At 40.9% G+C, this 20528-nt stretch overlaps 1 protein-coding gene across 1 annotated transcript; it reads right to left on the bottom strand.

The window, feature by feature from the left end:
* Positions 1-1380: 1380 nt before the first annotated feature.
* LOC117425236 (C-type lectin domain family 12 member B-like) lies at positions 1381-15095 on the bottom strand. The gene is made up of 8 exons (XM_058994086.1): positions 14899-15095; positions 12465-12566; positions 12164-12370; positions 11914-12065; positions 5755-5867; positions 5243-5375; positions 2479-2623; positions 1381-1460 (listed from the first exon to the last, which is right to left on the bottom strand). The coding sequence occupies exons 1-8, from the start codon at positions 14999-15001 to the stop codon at positions 1381-1383; spliced, it is 1035 nt and encodes a 344-aa protein (XP_058850069.1). The 5' UTR covers positions 15002-15095.
* Between the last annotated feature and the right edge of the window lie 5433 nt (positions 15096-20528).

Below are 20528 nucleotides of genomic sequence, written 5' to 3'. Positions count from 1 at the left end.
AATCTTTAAAAGCCCTTTCCGCTTCCGAGTTCCAGACAATTTTGTTTGACTTTGTTCCTTTCGTCAGCTCTGTCAGGGGAACTGCTCGAGTAGCAAAATCTTTTATGAATCGTCTATAATACCCTACTAACCCCAGAAATGCCCTCAGCTGTTTCTTATTTGCTGGTTGCTTACAAGCTTGAATTGCATGTGCTTTCCTATCCTGGGGTTTTATTTCTCCATTCCCTAGTATAAACCCCAAATACTTGGTTTCCTGTAAGGCGAACGCACACTTCTTTTTATTTGCGGTCAGTTTAGCGTCCCGCAACGCCTGTAATACCGCGCTCACCTGGTGTAAATGGGATTTCCAATCCTTACTAAAAATGACTACATCATCCAGATATGCAGCAGCGTACTGCTGATGGGGACGAAAAACTTTATTCATCAACCTCTGAAAAGTGGCTGGCACGCCATGAAGGCCAAATGGAAGCACTGTAAACTTAAAAAGACCCTCTGGCGTAGCAAACGTTGTTTTTTCTTTTGAGCTTTCTTCTAAAGGAACCTGCCAATATACTTTAGTCAGATCTAACGTGGTAATATATTTAGCCCTGCCCAGTTTCTCAATCATTTCATCTATTCTGGGCATGGGATATGCATCAAACTTTGATATCTCATTAACCTTTCTAAAGTCAATGCAAAACCTTACTGTACCATCGGGTTTCGGGACCATTACCACTGGACTTGACCAGTCACTGTCCGATTCCTCGATTATTCCCATTTTCAACATACTCTGTATTTCTGTTTTCATACCCTCTCGCTTAGCTTGTGGGATTCTGTATGGCCTTTTCCTGATCACTACCCCTGGGGGTGTAATAATCCTGTGTTCCACCAGATTAGTCCTTCCTGGGACCTCTGAAAAAACATCTAGATTTGTTTGTATTAAATTACTTATTTCTTTCTTCTGCATCTCAGACAACTGTTCACCAATCAGTACCTCTTCCACATTCACGTTCAACACTCCTGTCTGTGTATCATTCTCGGTCAGATCCCCCTCATTCCATGGCTTCAGCAAATTAATGTGAAACAGCTGATATGGGTTCCTCTTACCTGGCCTAAACAATCGATAGTTAACATCAGAGATTTTTTCTACTACCTGGTATGGCCCTTGCCATTTAGCTAAAAACTTGTGTACATGTGAGGGTAATAAAACCAAAACTTTATCTCCTACTGCAAACTCCCTTAACCTAGCACCTGCATTGTAATGTCTCTGTTGTTTCTCTTGTGCACTTTCCATGTTCTGTTTGACAATTTCAGCAACTTTTCCCATTCTTTCTTGCACTTGACAGACATACTCAACTACATTTTGGCCCGAACTTGATTTCTCCTCCCAAGCTTCTTTAACTATGTCCAAAATCCCCCGGGGTTGTCTGCCATACAGCAACTCAAATGGCGAAAACCCAGTGGAACTTTGGGGTACTTCCCTAAAAGCAAAAAGCACAAAGGGCAACAGCTGGTCCCAGTCCTTCCCATCAGGGCGCATTACTTTCTTTAACATTTGCTTTAGTGTTTTATTAAACCTCTCCACCAAACCGTCTGATTGTGGGTGGTAAACAGAGGTCACTATCTTTTTAATATTACATAGCGTGCACAGCTCTTTCAGTATTGAAGACACAAAGGGAGTTCCCTGGTCGGTAATTATTTCGTTTGGAAAACCCATTCGACTAAACACTTGCAACAAGGCTCGAGCTATGTTCTTGGCACTGGCAACTCTTAAGGGAATCGCTTCCGGATACCTAGTTGCGTAATCTACTATAACCAAAATGTGTTTGTACCCCGAACTCGTTTTTTCTAACGGCCCCACCAAATCCATGCCAATTCGGGAAAACGGAATTTCAATTATGGGCAAAGGAATCAAAGGAGCGGGTGCAGGCTTTCTTTCTGAAACCAATTGACATTCTTTGCATTGATTACAACGATTAAGAATTTCTTGATAAATCCCAGGCCAGAAGAATCTACTTAAAATTTATAGCGTACTGGTTCTCCGCCAATCTCTATCTCCACTAACTTAGCCGGATAGGTTTTAATGTCCCCATGAATGCAATTAATCCTAACTTCGTTACACTCTGGTAAATTTAAATGTTCAATTAGTGACGCAGTGATCAAACTTTGCCCACAACCTGAATCCAAAAGTGCTACCGTCTCCCTACCAGCTACTTTAACAGTAGACAAATAATCCCCCTCCAACATTCGTGAGGTAAACAAGTTATTAACAGTGGTGACGTAATTGCAGGTATAGTCACAGGCCCCATATGCACCAGCCCAATCACACTCCATATTTTCTACCCCTTGGGTTTTTCTACATTGTCTAGCAATGTGCCCCTTCTGATGACAATTAAAACATAATGTCAGGGTTATCCCGTCCCATATATTTTTCACCCCAAGGTCCCTTCACAGCCCGTGGCTGCTCTTTGTCACCCCGTTTCCCAAGCACAGTCTTACCCACGTCGGTGTGTTCCTGCCTCTTCAGGAACGGGGTGCGCGGGTTGAAGCGGCGTTGTCCCTCCGGGGAACAATGAGCCAACCTGTCGGCGGCTGTATGACTCTCGACCAGAGATATCAGTTCATCGGCGTTGGCTGGATTGGCCTGTCCAACCGTTTTCCTCAAAAAAAACGGCAACGCTCTCAAATACCGGTCCATGACAAGTAATTCCACGACCCGTGCTGATGAATTGAGCTCCGGTTGTAACCATTTTCGGGTTAGATGTATCAGGTCAAACACTTGAGACCGCGGCACTTTATCCTTTAGGAACTGCCAGTCATGGAACCGCTGAGCTCGTACAGCTGTAGTAACTCCCGCCCGGGCCAATATCTCCTTCTTCAACTGACTGTAGTCAGCAGCCGAGTCCGGCTCCAAGTCAGAATATGCTTTTTGGGCGTCCCCTATCAGGAGTGGTGCTAAGATCCCTGCCCAACGAACCTGCGGCCATTTCTCCCGTTTCGCTGTCCGCTCAAAGGTTAGCAGGAAAGACTCCACATCATCCTGGTCAGTCATCTTTTGTAAAAGAGAAGTTGTGGATACAGCCCGTTCTTCAAACAGTTTAGTAACTTGTTCTTGCATTACAGTCAATTGTTGCTGTATCATCTGATTGGCCTCGTGCTGCATAGCACTAGCCTGCAACAGTGCCTGTACTGCCGCCTCCATGATCCACTCTTATCACAGTACAAAGCCAGGGTACGAGTCTGAATTTATTGTCAGAAAAAACAGCCCCACTTCTGGTACCACAATGTGACGATCTGCGTTCCTATCCCAGGCTTTGCTTCAATCAGACACTTGACAACCAGATGCAAGGAAATGCCGTAGCGTATGTTTTTTTATTTACAGACTGATAAAGAAAATAAAGAAAACAAAACCTAACCCAGTCTCGGGTCCTAACTAAACAAATCGTTTCCTAACTAATGACGGGGCAGGCTAAGCCTGTTACCTCGTCTCCAAAACCAAAATCGTAATCCAAATACCTTTCCAAAATGTCGTTAACCAGTTCTCACAATACGAATATTCTTTTGCCTTGTCTTTACTCTCCCACTCTCCCACTCTCCCACTCTCCAACTCTCCAACTCTCCAACTCTCCAACTCAGCTCCTACCATCACCCTCGTTCAAGCATTCACCAAACAGACATTTTAAATGGTAACCAATTATATTATTAAACAATTGACAGGTCATTAAATTGGACAATTAATTTGAACTGGAGCCATCCTTGACTCCAGTAGCTTCCACCTGGTCCTAGTGTCCCCCAGGTATTGTCTCTGACCAATAATAAATATTTGTTTTAAACCATACTTTTTTCCATTTGTACTTTCCCTTATTTAACACACAGTTATTATTTACAAAGTGTATTTTTTTTTAACCCATTCATTTTTGATCCCAAACACTTTTTATTAATTTTCTTTGTTTACCAACCAGTTGGTTTACGTTGTCATTCACCTTCCTTTAACCAATCCCTCACAGTTTAAATGACTGTCAATCATCAAGACCTGCACCGACTGCGCACTTTCATTTGCCAGATACAGTGTCTGTCATTCTAAGCGCAGGTTAAGGTGTAAGTAAGCTTTTGCTATAGATATACAGTGACATTTACTAGTTTGATTTGAAAATGGGGTGCAAGAGTAAAACACTTGACGATTGTTACCAATACCCTGACTGGTGAGAGAGGTATGCTGCAGAACGCAGACTTCCACAGCGTAGCTCTCACAGGCAACTCACACAGGGTAGTGCTGCGTGCACAATTGTTACCAAGTGAAGTTCTTACTGGGACATGTTTATATATCTCATCTAACGGTAATAAAAATTATGAATGGATTAATACATAATTAGGCCATCTCAGTGCAAGATTATGCGCTAATGTTACCTGCATTTAAAAAATCGCTGTGTTAACATGCCCCCTGTAACAACTATCTCCCTGAATAAAGTGATGGAAAGATTAAAAAAGAAAATATAAATTACAGATCATTTACTCAGTCACCTAACTAAACGTACAAAGACCAACCCCAGCCCTGAAACCTAACCCTAACCCAATACCTAACCTTAAACCTAAATTACGAGTTACGCACGCAGCACTACCCTATGTGAGCTCCCTGCGAGAGCTACACTGTGAGAGCCTTCGTTCTGCAGCAATATACTCTTGTAACAGGCGGCTGAAGTCTCCTCATCAGGACGAAGCATGTTGGTAACCATGGTTTTGTTGCATGTTGAATATAATAAAGGGGTTCTGCTAAATGAGATATTTCTCAATGACATAGTCTTTTTTTTAAGCATAAAAGGTCAATTTCACCCATTCTCTGCTTGAATTGAAAAATAAAGATCGGAAAAAATGGTAAATTCTTTCTAAAACGAACGTCAATATTAGTCGTTTTAGAAAAAAAAGAGGCCAGAAGCATTCAGAAAGATACAAGCAGCAGATAAAAAGTGCAATAACATTGAAGCTGCTTATTCTTTAATACTGTAAATTGACTGTCATTAGTACACATTATTTCTAGCTGTTGAAGAAAGGCTAGTTTTATAGTTTTAAGTTTTATAAATGTTTGAATTCAGATCAGTGTAAAGAGATCTTACACATTCAGGTTCGTTTGGATCAATCAGCAGCTGCATACAGGGCTGTGAATGTGTGAGCTCATCTTCAGCCTGTCTGCAGCACGAGGGTAACCAGGTGTAGAGAATATTTAACCAGCGGGGATCGCCAAGATAGTTTCACAAACCCTTCTGACTGGCACAGAGCACAGTGTATCACCCCAGCTCTGCAGAGGAGCTACTTTGTAATCGATGACAGCACAGTCTGCATTAGAATGCACTTTAGAATTAACAATAGCTTTGTTGTCTGGCTCCTTGTCTTTCCAGTACCTGAAATAGATGAATATTTAATGAATAGCTTGCCATGATTAACCATACATCGAGTGAACTGGGACCAGTGCCTCTGACTCTTTCAAATGGACAGACAGAGGGCTAGTTCAGCAGCCTCTCATTCATGCCTTTCACCTTCCTCTAGAGGAGGCCTGGGTTCCAGTCTTTTCACTTTCTGAACACTGGGACTGGAGCCTTCAATTCAGAGTGAGGTGGAACAGAAATTCACATTGAAACATTTAAATGAATACATAAAAAAATACATAAATACAGTGCAGATTGTGCATTAGGTTGTTATTGCTCTACACTGTGCCACAAAACAATTCCTTTCACCAGGTTTTAATGCAGTGCACTACAGTATAGAGTGTCATGTTCTCACGTTATATTCAGAAGTGTGTTGTCCACCCAGAGAAACTCTCCTTCTGTGACCTCATCAGAGAGTCCAATCCAAAAGAAATCTCTGCTTCGTCCCGTCTGGCTGTGTATGAACTCCTAAACAAACAACAACCACAGTCAGCTGAACTCATACCTCACACAATTTTATTTTTAGCTTAAAAACAAAATCAGATTCCAGGGTAGAACCGATAAGGTGTCCAGGTCACATTTATAGGATAGTAGGAATTGCAATATTACTATATGCCCAAGAGCAGTGGTTCCCAACCTTTTTCAATGCAGGGACCACCTTGGTGTTTGGATTTTTCCCATGCACCCTTGCCAAGCATTTTTTCACCACAGCAGAAACTGTTTTTTTTACGTGTATATGTTTAAGTACATCTAGAAAGTAAAGTATTTATATAACATACCTAACAATGAGATTCCTGGGGGTGAATCTTCACTGCCATTTCATCAAGGAATGTTGTAATTTTGCACATTGAAAGATGGCAAAGTTCCTGTTTCTTTTGTTTAAAAATGTTATTTTGACATTCTAAATGCTTTGTAGATAAAATGGTGTCTCAATTGAAAAAACAGACAATGCACTGGGGCTTTGGATCATTCTTGGATCCTGAAAATGTAAAATACTAGTGCTGGTCCCCACAACCGTTGCCTCGTGTAGCAAATCAATCTATCGATTATTTTTTAAATTTAGAGTGACCAATTAATATCCCCCCCCCCCAGTTTTGAAATGTTCGTTATGTTTTTTTCTCCTCACCACAGCGAGTCCCCTCACAGCACAGACATCCTGAGGGTGTGTGAGCGTCCTCCGATCTCACAAGCCTAAAGCCAGAATCACTTTTACACGAGCAATCCAGAGCAGAGGAGGGCGGGCTGCCGATCCCAGAGAACAGAGACCAGCCCTGCCTCTTATCCACGCTGAACGTGCTCTGTGTCTGGCCAGTAGGGTTCGCTGTTGCGCGATGAGGAGAAGCAATCCCTGCAGGTTTCCCATCCCCCACCCTGGGAGCGTCAGAGCCAATGTGACACCTCCTTCGGGGTGATTCATCCTGCACTCCCAGTGGCAGCACTTTAACTGGATGAACCACTCTGGGACCCCTAATTATCCATTTGTAATGCAGCGTACTGCACTCAGTCGCCAACTTTACTCGCTGTACATATAAAAAAAAAAACACTGGTAGATGAGGTGGCTGGGAAGCAATTTGAAAAATTAAAAAATGATTGGAGAGTGTACAGGATGTTACTTACCACTTCTGGTGGGCTGCGATGTGTAAATTAAATGGGATTGGTGGCGTACAGTCGATAGGATTTATAGCATTTTAATTAAATATGACTGCTCCAACAAAAGACTGTACACCTTTCCAGAAGTCGTGTTAAGAGAATTTCACTTTAGCATATATTCTTGAGAGATATTAAACCTGGCTGAATAAACCCATATAATGGAGCTGAAATCAATCATTCACACTACAGTAAAGTTCACAAGTCAAGCAACAAATACAGCCTCTTATTGTTTCCCATTAACTTCTATTGATATAATCAGCTATAACCTCTCCAAAGACATATAGTATGAAAACAGGGATATTCCTATATCCCGGGCAGCACTGTAGCACGTACTTTATAGTGTTGAAAATGAAAAGTACTAAAACTGTGGTGTTAATGTTTCTTTTTTTAAATGTAGCCGTTCCAACAGAGTTCAGAATATTGAAAGCAGTGTGCTAATTTTATGCAGAGTGAAAAACGCTGGGACAGTGAAAACAAAACAAGCAGTAGAATGAGCACAGATTAGAAACATTTACGGGAATGTTAGATGTAGATTATAATATATATATACAGCGCCTTGCAAAAGTATTCAGACCCCTGACCAATTCTCTCATATTACTGAATTACAAATGTTACATTGAAATTTCGTTCTGTTTGATATTTTATTTTAAAACACTGAAACTCAAAATCAATTATTGTAAGGTGACATTGGTTTTATGTTGGGAAATATTTTTAAGTATTCAACCCCTGTGCTGTGGAAGCTCCCAGTTTTCACCAATGAAAGAAATTGTCCTAACAAGGACACAATTACCTTACCATTGGCCTTCACCTGTGAACCATTAAAGTTGCTGTCACATTTTCTGGATAAAAACCCCACTGTTGAAGGATCATTGGTCAGGCTGTGAATCTGAAGGAAATTGAAGACCAAAGAGCATTCTACAGAAGGTAGAGATAAAGTAATACAAATGCATAGATTAGGGAAAGGGTATAAAATAATATCCAAGTGTTTGGATATCCCAGTGAGCACAGTTGGATCAATAATCAGGAAGTGGAAGCTGGATGTCTTTTGGGGTAAGTATGTACCAGCTTTGCACACAGTGTCGGAGTGATTTTGGCCCATTCTTCTTGGCAGATTTGCTCCAGATTGTTCAGGTTGGTTGGACGACGCTTGTGGACCGCAATTTTCAAAAATAGCGCCACAGATTCTCAATGGGCTTGAGATCAGGACTTTAACTGGCCACTGTAGGACTTTCACCTTTTTGTTCTTGAGCCACTCCAATGTTGCTTTGGCCTTGTGCTTGGGATCATTGTCCTGCTGAAAGGTGAATTTCCTCCCAAGCTTCAGTTTTTTAGCGGACTGAAGCAGGTTCTCTTGCAGTATTTCCCTGTATTTTGCTCCATCCATTCTTCCTTCAATTTTAACAAGATGCCCAGTCCCTGCTGATGAGAAGCATCCCCACAGCATGATTGCCACCACCAGACTTCACTGTAGGGATGGTGTGTCTTGAGGCATGGGCAGTGTTAGGTTTGCGCCACACATAGCGCTTTGAGTTTTGGCCAAAAAGCTCTATCTTGGTCTCATCTGACCACAAAACCTTTTCCCACATCGCAGCTGGGTCACTCTCATGCTTTCTGGAAAACTCCAGACGTGCTTTCAGATGGTACTTTTTGAGTAACGGCTTCTTTCTTGCCACCCTCCCATACAGGCCAGTGTTATGCAGAGCTCTTTAATGGTGCACCATTACTCCACTCCCAGCCACTGAACTCTGTAGCTCCTTCAAAGTGATTGTTGGCCTCTCTGTGGCTTCTCTCACAAGTCTCCTTCTTGTTTGAGCGCTGAGTTTTGAGGGACGGCCTTTTCTTGGCAGTGCCTGGGTGGTGTGATGCAGCTTCCACTTCCTGATTATTGATCCAACTGTGCTCACTGGGATATCCAAACACTTGGATATTATGTTGTACCCTTTCCCTAATCTATGCATTTGTATTACTTTATCTCTAACTTCTGTAGAATGCTCTTTGGTCTTCAATTTCCTTCAGATTCACAGCCTGACCATTGATCCTTCAACAGTGGGGGTTTTTATCCAGAAAATGTGACAGCAACTTTAATGGTTCACAGGTGGAGTCCAATGGTAAGGTAATTGTGTCCTCGTTAGGGCAATTTCTTTCATCGGTGTAAACTGGGAGCTTCCACAGCACAGGTGTTGAATACTTATGCAAGCAAGATATTTCAGTTTTTAATTTTTCTTAAAAATATTTCCCAACATAAAACCAATGTCACCTTACAATAATTGATTTTGAGTTTCAGTGTTTTAAAATAAAATATCAAACAGAACGAAATTTCAATGTACCATTTGTAATTCAGTAATATGAGAGAATTGGTCAGGGGTCTGAATACTTTTGCAAGGCACTATATATTTATATATTTATATATATATATATATATATATATATATATATATATATATATATATATATATATATATATATATACACAGCTCTGGAAAAAATTAAGAGACCACTGCAAAATTATCAGTTTCTCTGTTTTTACTATTTATAGGTATGTGTTTGGGTAAAATGTACATTTTTGTTTTATTCTATAAACTACTGACAACATTTCTCCCAAATTCCAAATAAAAATATTGTCATTTAGAGCATTTATTTGCAGAAAATGAGAACTGGTCAAAATAACAAAAAAAATGCAGTGTTGTCAGACCTCGAATAATGCAAAGAAAATAAGTTCATATTCATTTTTAAACAACACATACTGTTGTTTAAAATTGTAACACTTGAATGTATTTGTATTTGCTTGCGATTGTAAGTCGCCCTGGATAAGGGCGTCTGCTAAGAAATAAATAATAATAATAATAATAATAATAATAACACAATACTAATGTTTTAACTTAGGAAGAGTTCAGAAATCAATATTTGGTGGAATAACCCTGATTTTTAAGCACAGCTTTCATGCGTCTTGGCATGCTCTCCACCAGTCTTTCACATTGATGTTGGGTGACTTTATGCCACTCCTGGCGCAAAAATTCAAGCAGCTCGGCTTTGTTTGATGGCTTGTGACCTTCCATCTTCCTCTTGATCACATTCCAGAGGTTTTCAATGGGGTTCAGGTCTGGCCATGACAGGGTCTTGATCTGGTGGTCCTCCATCCACACCTTGATTGACCTGGCTGTGTGGCATGGAGCATTGTCCTGCTGAAAAAACCAATCCTCAGAGTTGGGGAACATTGTCAGAGCAGAAGGAAGCAAGTTTTCTTCCAGGACAACCTTGTACTTGGCTTGATTCATGCGTCCTTCACAAAGACAAATCTACCCGATTCCAGCCTTGCTGAAGCACCCCCAGATGAGTCCAATTTTCAGCTTTGCCCAACACCTGGTCGTCTAATGGTTAGACGGAGACCTGGAGAGGCCTACAAGCCACAGTGTCTCGCACCCACTGTGAAATGTGGTGGAGAATCGGTGATGATCTGGGGGTGCTTCAGCAAGGCTGGAATTGGGCAGCTTTGGCATGAATCAAGCCAAGTACAAGGTTGTCCTGGAAGAAAACTTGCTTCCTTCTGCTCTGACAATGTTCCCCAACTCTGAGGACTGGTTTTTCCAGCAGGACAATGCTCCATGCCACACAGCCAGGTCAATCAAGGTGAGGATGGAGGACCACCAGATCAAGACCCTGTCATGGCCAGCCCAATCTCCAGACCTGAACCCCATTGAAAACCTCTGGAATGTGATCAAGAGGAAGATGGATGGTCACAAGCCATCAAACAAAGCCGAGCTGCTTGAATTTTTGCGCCAGGAGTGGCATAAAGTCACCCAACATCAATGTGAAAGACTGGTGGAGAGCATGCCAAGATGCATGAAAGCTGTGCTTGAAAATCAGGGTTATAACATTATAGTTAAAACATTAGTATTGTGTTGTTTAAAAATGAATATGAACTTATTTTCTTATAAACTTTATAATATAAACTTTTTTGTTATTTTGACCAGTTGTCATTTTCTGCAAATAAATGCTCTAAATGACAATATTTTTATTTGGAATTTGGGAGAAATGTTGTCAGTAGTTTATAGAATAAAACAAAAAATGTTAATTTTACCCAAACACATACCTATAAATGGTAAAAACAGAGAAACTGATCATTTTGCAGTGGTCTCTTAATTTTTTCCAGAGCTGTATATATATATGCTGGCTACAAAAAGGCTAATTTTGACGAGACAAATGTGCCTTCATAATGTGTAATAGTTATTTAGTCAGTATTTGTTTCACAGGTGTTTCAGTTAATGGCAGCTTTGAAGGCGTTGCTTGGTATTGCATCAAAGGGAGCTGTAATTCTGTAACACACCCGTAATAAAAGAAAACAGATAAAGGGGGAAAAAAGCAGACTACATACATATCTTATAATATATAATGAGGTTAAAGTGTGGTTTGTTGTGTTGCTTAATAATACATATTGTAGAAGCACAACATGCGATTGTGTAGAAATGTTTTTTTTGCAAGAACTGCGGAAGTGAATTTTGAGAGTTGTTTCCAGACCACCTTGAGTTAACTCACAAACCACAGGTTGGTAATCACTGCCCTAGAGGATGCTGGGTGTGTTATTAGAAGGAGTCTATTGAGACATGTGGCAGTATAAGAATGATAGTACATGTGTGCAAATCAATAAACAAGTTTGTATTCTCAGCTATGTATTGAGTGAATCATTATAGTTAGAATGTGACTGGAAACCAAAACACAAAATCAGCAAAACAAGAAGGGACTTGGGAGAATGTGCTGTATTCAGGAGTTAATGTAAAACCTCGGTCACGACACATTAATATAGAACTGTATGACAATGGATTAAACATATCCAATTGAAAAGCAACAGTAAAGTTATTCATCGTACCTGCTCTGCCTCGCTCTCTATAATCACCAGGTCTGCTCCTATCGACACACAGCTAGCCCGGCTGGAGTTCCAGTCCATTGTATCAGGCGAGAAGTAGTAGCACTTTCCATTGAACTCCACCCAGTTCAGTAGACAGGCTTTACAAACCCGCTCTGCACAATGAGAAAGAAGCAGTGGTTATAGATCTGAAGAAATCACCTAGACATGCATCATAATATTAATAATAATAACACCATGGAACACAACTCACTCTTTGAAGCTGTATCTGTGACAGAACAAAATTGATCCAACGCTGAGTATTTCTCTTCCCATTCTGAACACTGTGACTGGAGTCTGTTGTTCTGAGCCATGCATTCAAATTGCTGTGCATTGAGATTGTTGAAGCTGCCCTGTAGATCACTGTAGTTTCTGCTCAAGTTCTGGATCTCTGTCGTCAGCTGGTCCAATGATCCAATATCTGAGACACAAATACAGAAACACATTAGTTTTAATATTGGGATCCCAGGCAGCAAAGACCCCCTCCTCATGTGTATGTTGTGTGCAATACTCACGGTAGACTGCGAGGAATATAATGGCAGCCACTGAGAGAGCACACAGCCCTGCCAGGACCAATGCAGCCCATCTGTATGGAGGAGCTTTACCAGCAGTGGGGTCTGAGGAGAGGAGAGAACAGCACAGGTGTTGATTCACACACAACATGCACAGGCACACAAGGACAGCCCCAGAGCTGTATCACTGCCCCGTGTTCTAGTCTGCCAGCAGTGCTTGTGCTAGCATCCACATCCCTCCACCCCCCTTCACTGCCTTTACAGCTGCCCCTAGGCTTGTTCATGTGGGGTCTCCGATCGGCCTAAAAGATCCATGTGGAGCAGTCTCACAAAGCCCAGGAATAAGGGTCCAGACTGTCTCAATATAATGAGCTCATTTCTGCTACTCAGTTGTATTTCAGAAGAAGATTTTAAAGTGTTCATAGTAAGGTGTGCTTGAATTCTTTTCATGCTAATCATTTTATTGCAGCTTTCTCTTTTTGAAAACATTAATTGAATTTAGAAGTATACAACACAGGGTTGAGGTTTCAGTGGCAGTAGTTCCATTTTTTCAGTGTGTCTTCTGTCCTGTAACTGGAACACCACAGAATTGCACTTGTCTTGTGGTACATTTAACTTCATTTTTTGACACTCAAAAATGCACACTGTACTTCATTTTTATATATACAGACGTGGTCAAATTTGTTGGTACCCCTCCACAAAAAACGAAGAATGCACAATTTTCTCTGAAATAACTTGAAACTGACAAAAGTAATTGGCATCCACCATTGTTTATTCCATATTTAATAGAAATCAGAGATTTCATTGTGCCCTGCACAGATTCAAGGCACCCTGTGCCAGGCACAGCAAAGCAGCCCCAAAACATAACCGAGCCTCCTCCATGTTTCACTGTCGGTATGGTGTTCTTTTTTTTGAAAGCTTCATTTTTTCGTCTGTGAACATAGAGCTGATGTGACTTGCCAAAAAGCTCCAGTTTTGACTCATCTGTCCAAAGGACATTCTCCCAGAAGGATTGTGGCTTGTCAATATGCATTTTAGCAAATTCCAGTCTGGCTTTTTTATGTTTTATGCAGTTATCCTATATGGATAACTGCATAAATAATATTTGCAACTGTTGTCACAGGAACATCAAGCTGCTTGGAGGTGGTCTTGTATCCTTTACTTTTACCATGCTTGTCTATTTTCTTTCTGATCTCCTCAGACAACTCTCTCCTTTGCTTTCTCTGGTCCATGTTCAGTGTGGTGCACACAATGATACCAAACAGCACAGTGACTACTTTTCTCCATTTAAATAGGCTGAATGACTGATTATAAGTCATTGGAGACATGTGTGATACTAATTAAAGAAACTAATTAGTTTGATGGTTAACACACATAATAGGATATTCCCTTATAAAATAATTCCCATGGTGCATTTGCAGTTTTTCCATGTTTATACTATGTAAATTGCTGAAAAAAGTAATGGAATAAACAAAGCAAATGTGAAACACCCCAAAAGAACAACTAAGTGACTATCAAAACAAAAATAAATAAATAAATAAAGTTTTAAATTTCACAGTCCTACCGCACCAGCGTTCCACCTCTCTGCAAGCCCTTCTCACAATCCTCCACGAGAGAGAGAGAGAGAGAGAGAGAGAGAGAGAGAGAGAGAGAGAGAGAGAGAGAGAGAGAGAGAGAGAGAGAGAGAGAGAGAGAGAGAGAGAGAGAGAGAGAGAGAGAGAGAGAGAGAGAGAGAGAGAGAGAGAGAGAGAGAGAGAGAGAGAGAGAGAGAGAGAGAGAAAGAAAGAAAGAAAGAAGCACAGCATTGATTCACACACAGGATGCACAGGGACAGCCCCAGAGCCCTATCACTGCCCAGTGTTCTAGTCATCCAGTAGTGCTTGTACAAGATTCATGTGGTGATAGTCTCACTAAGCCCAGGTATTATAAAGGTCCACACTGTCTCAATATACTGAGCTCATTTCTGCTACTCAGACAGTTTTATTTCAGAAGAAGATTTTAAAGTGTTCATAGTAAGGTGTGCTTGAATTTTATTCATGCTAATCATTTTAGTGTTTCTCTTTTTCAAAACATGTAATCATTGGCCAGTGTTGATCAAGGTTGCTGTTTTAATTTAGAAGTATGCAACTTACGTTGTTTCTTCTGTCCTGTATTGCACAAAGTGGAACCACAGAATTGCACTTGTCTTGTGGTACATTTAACTTCCTTAAACACAACTACAGATAAAATTGCTGAAGAAAGTAATGGAATAAACAAAGCAAATGTGAAGACTTTATAAAAAATTTTATCAGTATGTGAATCAATTTGATTGAGGTTCAGTTCTCATTAACTTCTGTTATTTGTATACAAAAAAAAACACCCTTTCAGTGAATGTCTAAACTTTTAGCAGTAGTTAAGTGAAGTGGGACACATTTACATGTGACCCCGAGGTACTTACCACCCTTTTCTGCTCCTGCTCTCTTGCCCTGGGGTTGGTTTACTGTTGAGTAGAAATCCTCCGAGGGATTCTGCAGCCCAGTGTAAATGCTGTCCATCTCCATTGCTAGTGCTGTAGAGAAGTGAGGTAGAGAGGAAGTTCTGACTGTTATATTAACAGTGCAGACTCTGCAGGGCTGGACAGAGGCTAGAGGAAGTGGGGCTTCACACTTAAATCTGTTACTATTTCTGCTGCCCATCTCTGTAGCTATTGTGCTGTATGAGGAGTGAGCTGCAGAGGACTCAGATAGGGGTTTAGAAGGTATTACAAGTGGAATCTCTCTGCCATTCACTTTCAATAGGGATCACAGGGCTGTCAATGTGTGAGTGTTTGTATTTCAGTGGCAGCCTGTCTGCAGCACAAGGGTATCCAGGTGCTTTCAAATGGACAGACAGCGGGCTAGTTCAGCAGCCTCACATTCAGGCCTGGGCTTCCATCTGGCTGCTCATGAGTCTGCTCCACTATAGCTCAACTACATAAGCAAACCCCAGACAGTCAGTGGACATTATCAATAAGGCGTGCGAGTCACATTCAAACTTGAAACTGAAGAAGTCTGGAAACCAAAAGAAGGGGCTTGGGAGAGTGTTGTGCTCAGGAGGGTGAGTTCATGCAAAGCCTTGGTCACGACACATTAATAAAGAGTTGTATGAGAATGGATTAAACTAGGGAAACTGTATTGAAAAAAAATCGCACAAAAAATGCAAAGTATTAATATAATGCTGTTTACTGCAAATGTTTCATAATGCCAGCTAATGTTTAATAAGCATATATTTACTTACATGTGATCTGACTGTTAGAAAATATTTGCTTGCATGTAATTGGCAGTTTTGGTGTTTTATATGTTGGGAGGGCTCACACCGGCTCTCTTTAACTGTAATGTTTTAGGGGAGGGAGGGGGAACTAAAAATGGAGGGTTTTCTTTTTCTTTTTAATCAGTGGTGCTGAGGATGGGTTAAAAAGTGTCTGGTGATTTTAATAGCATGAAAAGAAGGAAGATGTGTGTCTGTTTAGCATGTCAAGATGTATTTGTTGATTTGATTCACTCTTGTTTGCATGTTTAACACTTAATTGTGTTTTATGACTAAAGTAACATTTAAAAGTTAAAAAAAATTCAACTTAGTGTTGTGATTTATTTGTATTTACAAATCTGTTCATAAAATCATTTCCCACTAAATATTATGGACTTTTGTCTTTACCTCCTAAACTGTTTTTATAGGTGTGGTTGTTTGTTTGTTTCTATGAAAGCTTGTGACTCATATCTTGTGACACCTTCTTGGATTGATTTGTAAACATGTGGTGAAAGGAACCATGCAACACCATTGCAGATTGTTATAAAAACACATTCCAAACATTATTAGATGTCCGAGCATAGTCATTGACAAGCTGTGGTGTGATTTACATGTTAGACAGGCTCTGTCCTTTCTATCACAAACCCAAGAGCTACAAGATGAAATAAAAAGGCCTCCAAGCAAGATGGCAGCCAGTTAGACTGAGCAATACAGAAACATGACTTCATAACAAAATATAAATATTAGAGCAAGAGAGCTGTGAGCAATTCAGCCTGATTGCAAACATCACACAAAGGTACCGGAGGAGTTACAATGGCACATGCATCTGTACTGGATAGCGGATAGGCACGGTGTTTGAAACTGCTGGGGAGTAAAGGGTTTCACTTCCCCATTCAGCATTGCTCAGCTATATTAAAATGGGTATGAAAACCCTAAACTAACACAGCTCTGACCAAATCGCTGTTTCTCTGAAATGATGATACTCTGAATTGAGGAAGTTCAAAACCTCAGGGGGCTAATTTAAAAACTTCCTGTTCTGCACAACTTAACATAGCCAGCCTTTGCAAAAAGCAAAGCACAGATCAGCATCACACAGGGGTGCAAAAAAGGGTGCAACCACATTGCTGGTTTGTGCTGCATGTGGCAAAAGAACACCTGACACCTATTTAACCTCACTGCTGAGACCTGCTTGCTTCTTTACTCTTTAAAGCAGCTAGCCAACTATTTACAATACATTTTCTTACCTCCTATTAGCACAATCAGCATTATCATTGCAGCTGCCCTATAATTGTGCTACCATTGTCCCCTACTATATTACAGAATGATTGCATTGCAGCTTTAGTGCCACTATTTGTCTGTGTGTCTGCATTGCTACTGAAGATCACATGGGAAGGGTATAGTTAGCAAACTGTGATCCCATTCTACCAATAGCAGCCTCATCCCATTGTAGCTGCCCTATACTTGTTAGCATTGCTATTCAGTATAATACAGATCCACTGTTGTGGTGCCACTGTCTGTATTGCAGCTAAAGATTGTTATTGTGTCGGGTGCGTTGGTTTTTCTATCAATGTGGCCCTTCTGGCTGAATACCATTCAAATGTTATATTTCATTTTAAACTGTTTAAAGGCAAAACCATAACAAAACATAGAATAATAGTGTGCATACTCTGAGCAAATTGTATTTAAAGTGGTGGAGCACGTGCCCCCTCTGCCCTATGGGTTAGGCCCTATGATTGTATCGAATATTTCAACTGAAAGATTACCTGCCCTGATAACTCATTTAAAGGTTCCAGTGTCTTATACAGCACTGTAGATACAAAGCTCTGCTTCATCAGAAACAGTGCAGACAGTGCTGGCTCTCCAGTTTGTTTGCATTCCCTCAGGTAGTTTTAGCTGCAGGCAGGCACACAAGCGTCCTCCCTCCTTGAAGCTTTCTGTCACTCTTTCTGTCATTCTCATGAGAACTAAACAGACAGACAGACACACAGACAGACAGCCATCCTTCTTCTATGTCCTGCAGCAGCAGGGGGGTATGATAGGAACTCTGTATATACAGGGAGCTCTGCTTCTTTTCCGTGATACTGAAAGCTATGATTGTAGAATATTTTAACCTCTGGTTATTTTCATGATACAGACCACACACTCTTCAATATCCAAACTTGTCCAGTACAAAGGAATCGTTGTCAGGCCATGTCAGATTGCTTCAAGTGTACAAACCTTAGTGTATATATGCCATTCCTCTTGCATTCGGCTTCGTTGTTGTTTTGGTTTCTTCTTTCTAGGTGTTGTGTCGCTACACAAAAGCCTGGAACATAGATCTCAAACTGAGACCTGCCTTCTTATGGGGAGTGATGCACAGATCTGGTGAGTGGGGGAGAGGGTAAAGAGAGATTATCGGGGAGGGAGAGAAGGAGGGGGAGAAAATAAGTGGAGATATGTGAGACGAGAAGGAGTCAGAGAGAGGGAATGATAGAGGGATGGAGAAGAGAGAAGGGGGAGATGAAGGGTGGATGGGACGAGGTGGGGGGTAGAGGTAGATGGACAGGGGAGAAACTTGGTAAGGACATTCTTTATGAGAAGTTTTTGAGAGTATCAGAATCTGGGGATACCTGAAGGCATCTGTCTTTGTATGTCACAGGGATGGGAATAAGACTTATTAAACTAGGAAAACCAGGAGTGGGTCACACTGCTATGAATTGGGGGTCTCATTTCCATCTCTGATGTCACACAGTGCTTACAGTGCATGTAGTGCTCATGGTGATCCACTTTCTCTTTGTGATCCTGACGGCTCTGATTGTGTGGCAGGGGATGAATGGCTCCTGCTCGGGGTCTCTGCCTGTATGCTTCTCTGTATGTTTCAGGTAACAAGCCCCCAGGATTGGTCCCCAATAAGCCCCTGTACATGACGAAGGACCTGCAGAGACTCACCTCCTACTGCAAAGTGCCGATCCAGGGTCCCAGCAACCCCTTCGAAGCCATGTTTGAGAAAGGTCTGTCTGTGTGCACCTGCACACATTAAATGGACCAAGTGGTCCACACAGTTATTACAGTAAGAAAAGCTAGTCATGTGGAGCAGGTGTAATGGTTTGGTGTCTCAGCCCCATTGAATTGAATAGAGAGGCAAAGAGCTGGACATGAACCGCTAACTTCATGGTTAAAAAATGAAGCCTTCCCATTCAACTAAAGAGCAAGCTCTGCAGTTGAGAGGTAAGATTACGTTGCTTACATTAGTTACCTTTGCTATAGACCTCTATACAGCTCTGCAGTGCAGAGTGGAGTTCTCTTTCCTATAGACCTCTATACAGCTCTGCAGTGTTGAGTGGAGTTCTCTTTCCTATAGACCTCTATACTGCTCTGCAGTGTTGAGTGGAGTTCTCTTTCCTGTAGACCTCTATACAGATCTGTAGTGTTAACAGTTAAATACAAATAGAATAAAACACTAATTAACAATAAAAAATGTTTATTAATTAACTCAAATAATATACAAACTTGACTATTCGCCCCAGAATCACTACCCAAATACAGCACAGATAGGTCTACAGAGTTAAATGAAAATACAAATCGAATAAAAAATAATAATAATCAACTCAAATAATATAGAAAGCAAGAGTTTAATCAACCTGCTGAAGAATATTGTACAAGTAAGACATTGCACTGAAACCTGCATCTCATAATCTTCTTCAATTTGACTCTACAATCTGGCTGAGTATTTATCACATTCTTCCAGAGTTTGGTCTTTTGTGTGTGCACTCTGCTTTATCAGTAACAATGCAAGCTTTCTGGCTTGTGAACTAAACAGACAGCCAGACATTCACCTGCTGCTCCCTGCAGCAGCAGGGGGGTATGATAGGAACGCTGTATATACAGGGAGCTCTGTTTCAGCTCAGGGAAGAAAAACACAAATGGAAACAAAGGGAAGAGGAACAGGAGCTCTCCTTCTCATTTGTTTACATCTTTGGTGTTTTTTACACTGATAACATTTCACAAGAAAACCTATAATGCACATTTTATCAATACAGGATTGTGAGGTAACAACCTTAAATGTGAGAAAAGACAGAAGGCTTAATATTCAATACAGTGCCTTCAGCTCCCATCACCCTCTGCCCCAGCAGTACCAGTGAGGGATGATGGGAGCTGTAGTCACAATGGAGTGAGCCATAATATTCAAGATCTATAAAATGATCATTGTCTCTCTTGTAAAAGTGTGTGGTATACCAGGGTAAAAGCACAGCACAATATAAAGCATGTTTCAAGCACAGCACAATCATGGTAAAGCAAAGGCGAGCAGGTGAAGCACAGATATGTATTGTAAAGTGTTGTAAAAACAATGGTTAACCAGCACAAGCCTGCTAAAGCACAGGAAACGGCAAAATGACTTTTATAATGGGTAGCTGTGCAGTGCAGGGATATAAAATGATAATACTAATCTGCTGAAGTAGTTGTTTCAGTGGGATGCTCTATTGTAGCTCAGAGCAGAGCCCTCATAAAGTTTAGACATGATCAGCTGGACAGCACGTATACTGTCTGGATCCTGTGTGACTGTTAGTCATCCCTCTGTGAGCCACTAGAGGGAGACAAACTCAAAAGAAACAGACAAACCCTTTCATGAGAATTATAGTGAATTTAAGAAAAGTAACTCTAGTTAACAGATACATCTTATAGATCTTAAACAACCCGTATATGTGCACTGAAGAGAGCACTAACACACACACCGCTTGTTTCTGAAGATGATTTTTATTTCAGAGGTTTTCATCCCTGACTTCAATAGCCAATCATGAAGACCTAAATGATGTGCAATCAGCA

Source organism: Acipenser ruthenus, chromosome 20 (genome assembly GCF_902713425.1).
Source record: "Acipenser ruthenus chromosome 20, fAciRut3.2 maternal haplotype, whole genome shotgun sequence".
Classification (NCBI taxonomy): domain Eukaryota; kingdom Metazoa; phylum Chordata; class Actinopteri; order Acipenseriformes; family Acipenseridae; genus Acipenser; species Acipenser ruthenus.
This window is presented reverse-complemented; position numbering and strand designations above follow the sequence as displayed.

What these genes read in the sequence shown, in the direction of transcription:
- LOC117425236 (XM_058994086.1), bottom strand. Translation starts at nt 15,001, where the DNA reads ATGGAGATGGACAGCATTTACACTGGGCTGCAGAATCCCTCGGAGGAT. An exon ending in TAGAGAGCGAGGCAGAGCAG is followed by an intron (nt 5,868 to 11,913) that starts GTACGATGAATA and finishes TTGTTTGTTTAG; the next exon opens with GAGTTCATACACAGCCAGAC. An exon ending in AACACACTTCTGAATATAAC is followed by an intron (nt 5,376 to 5,754) that starts GTGAGAACATGA and finishes CATCTATTTCAG; the next exon opens with GTACTGGAAAGACAAGGAGC.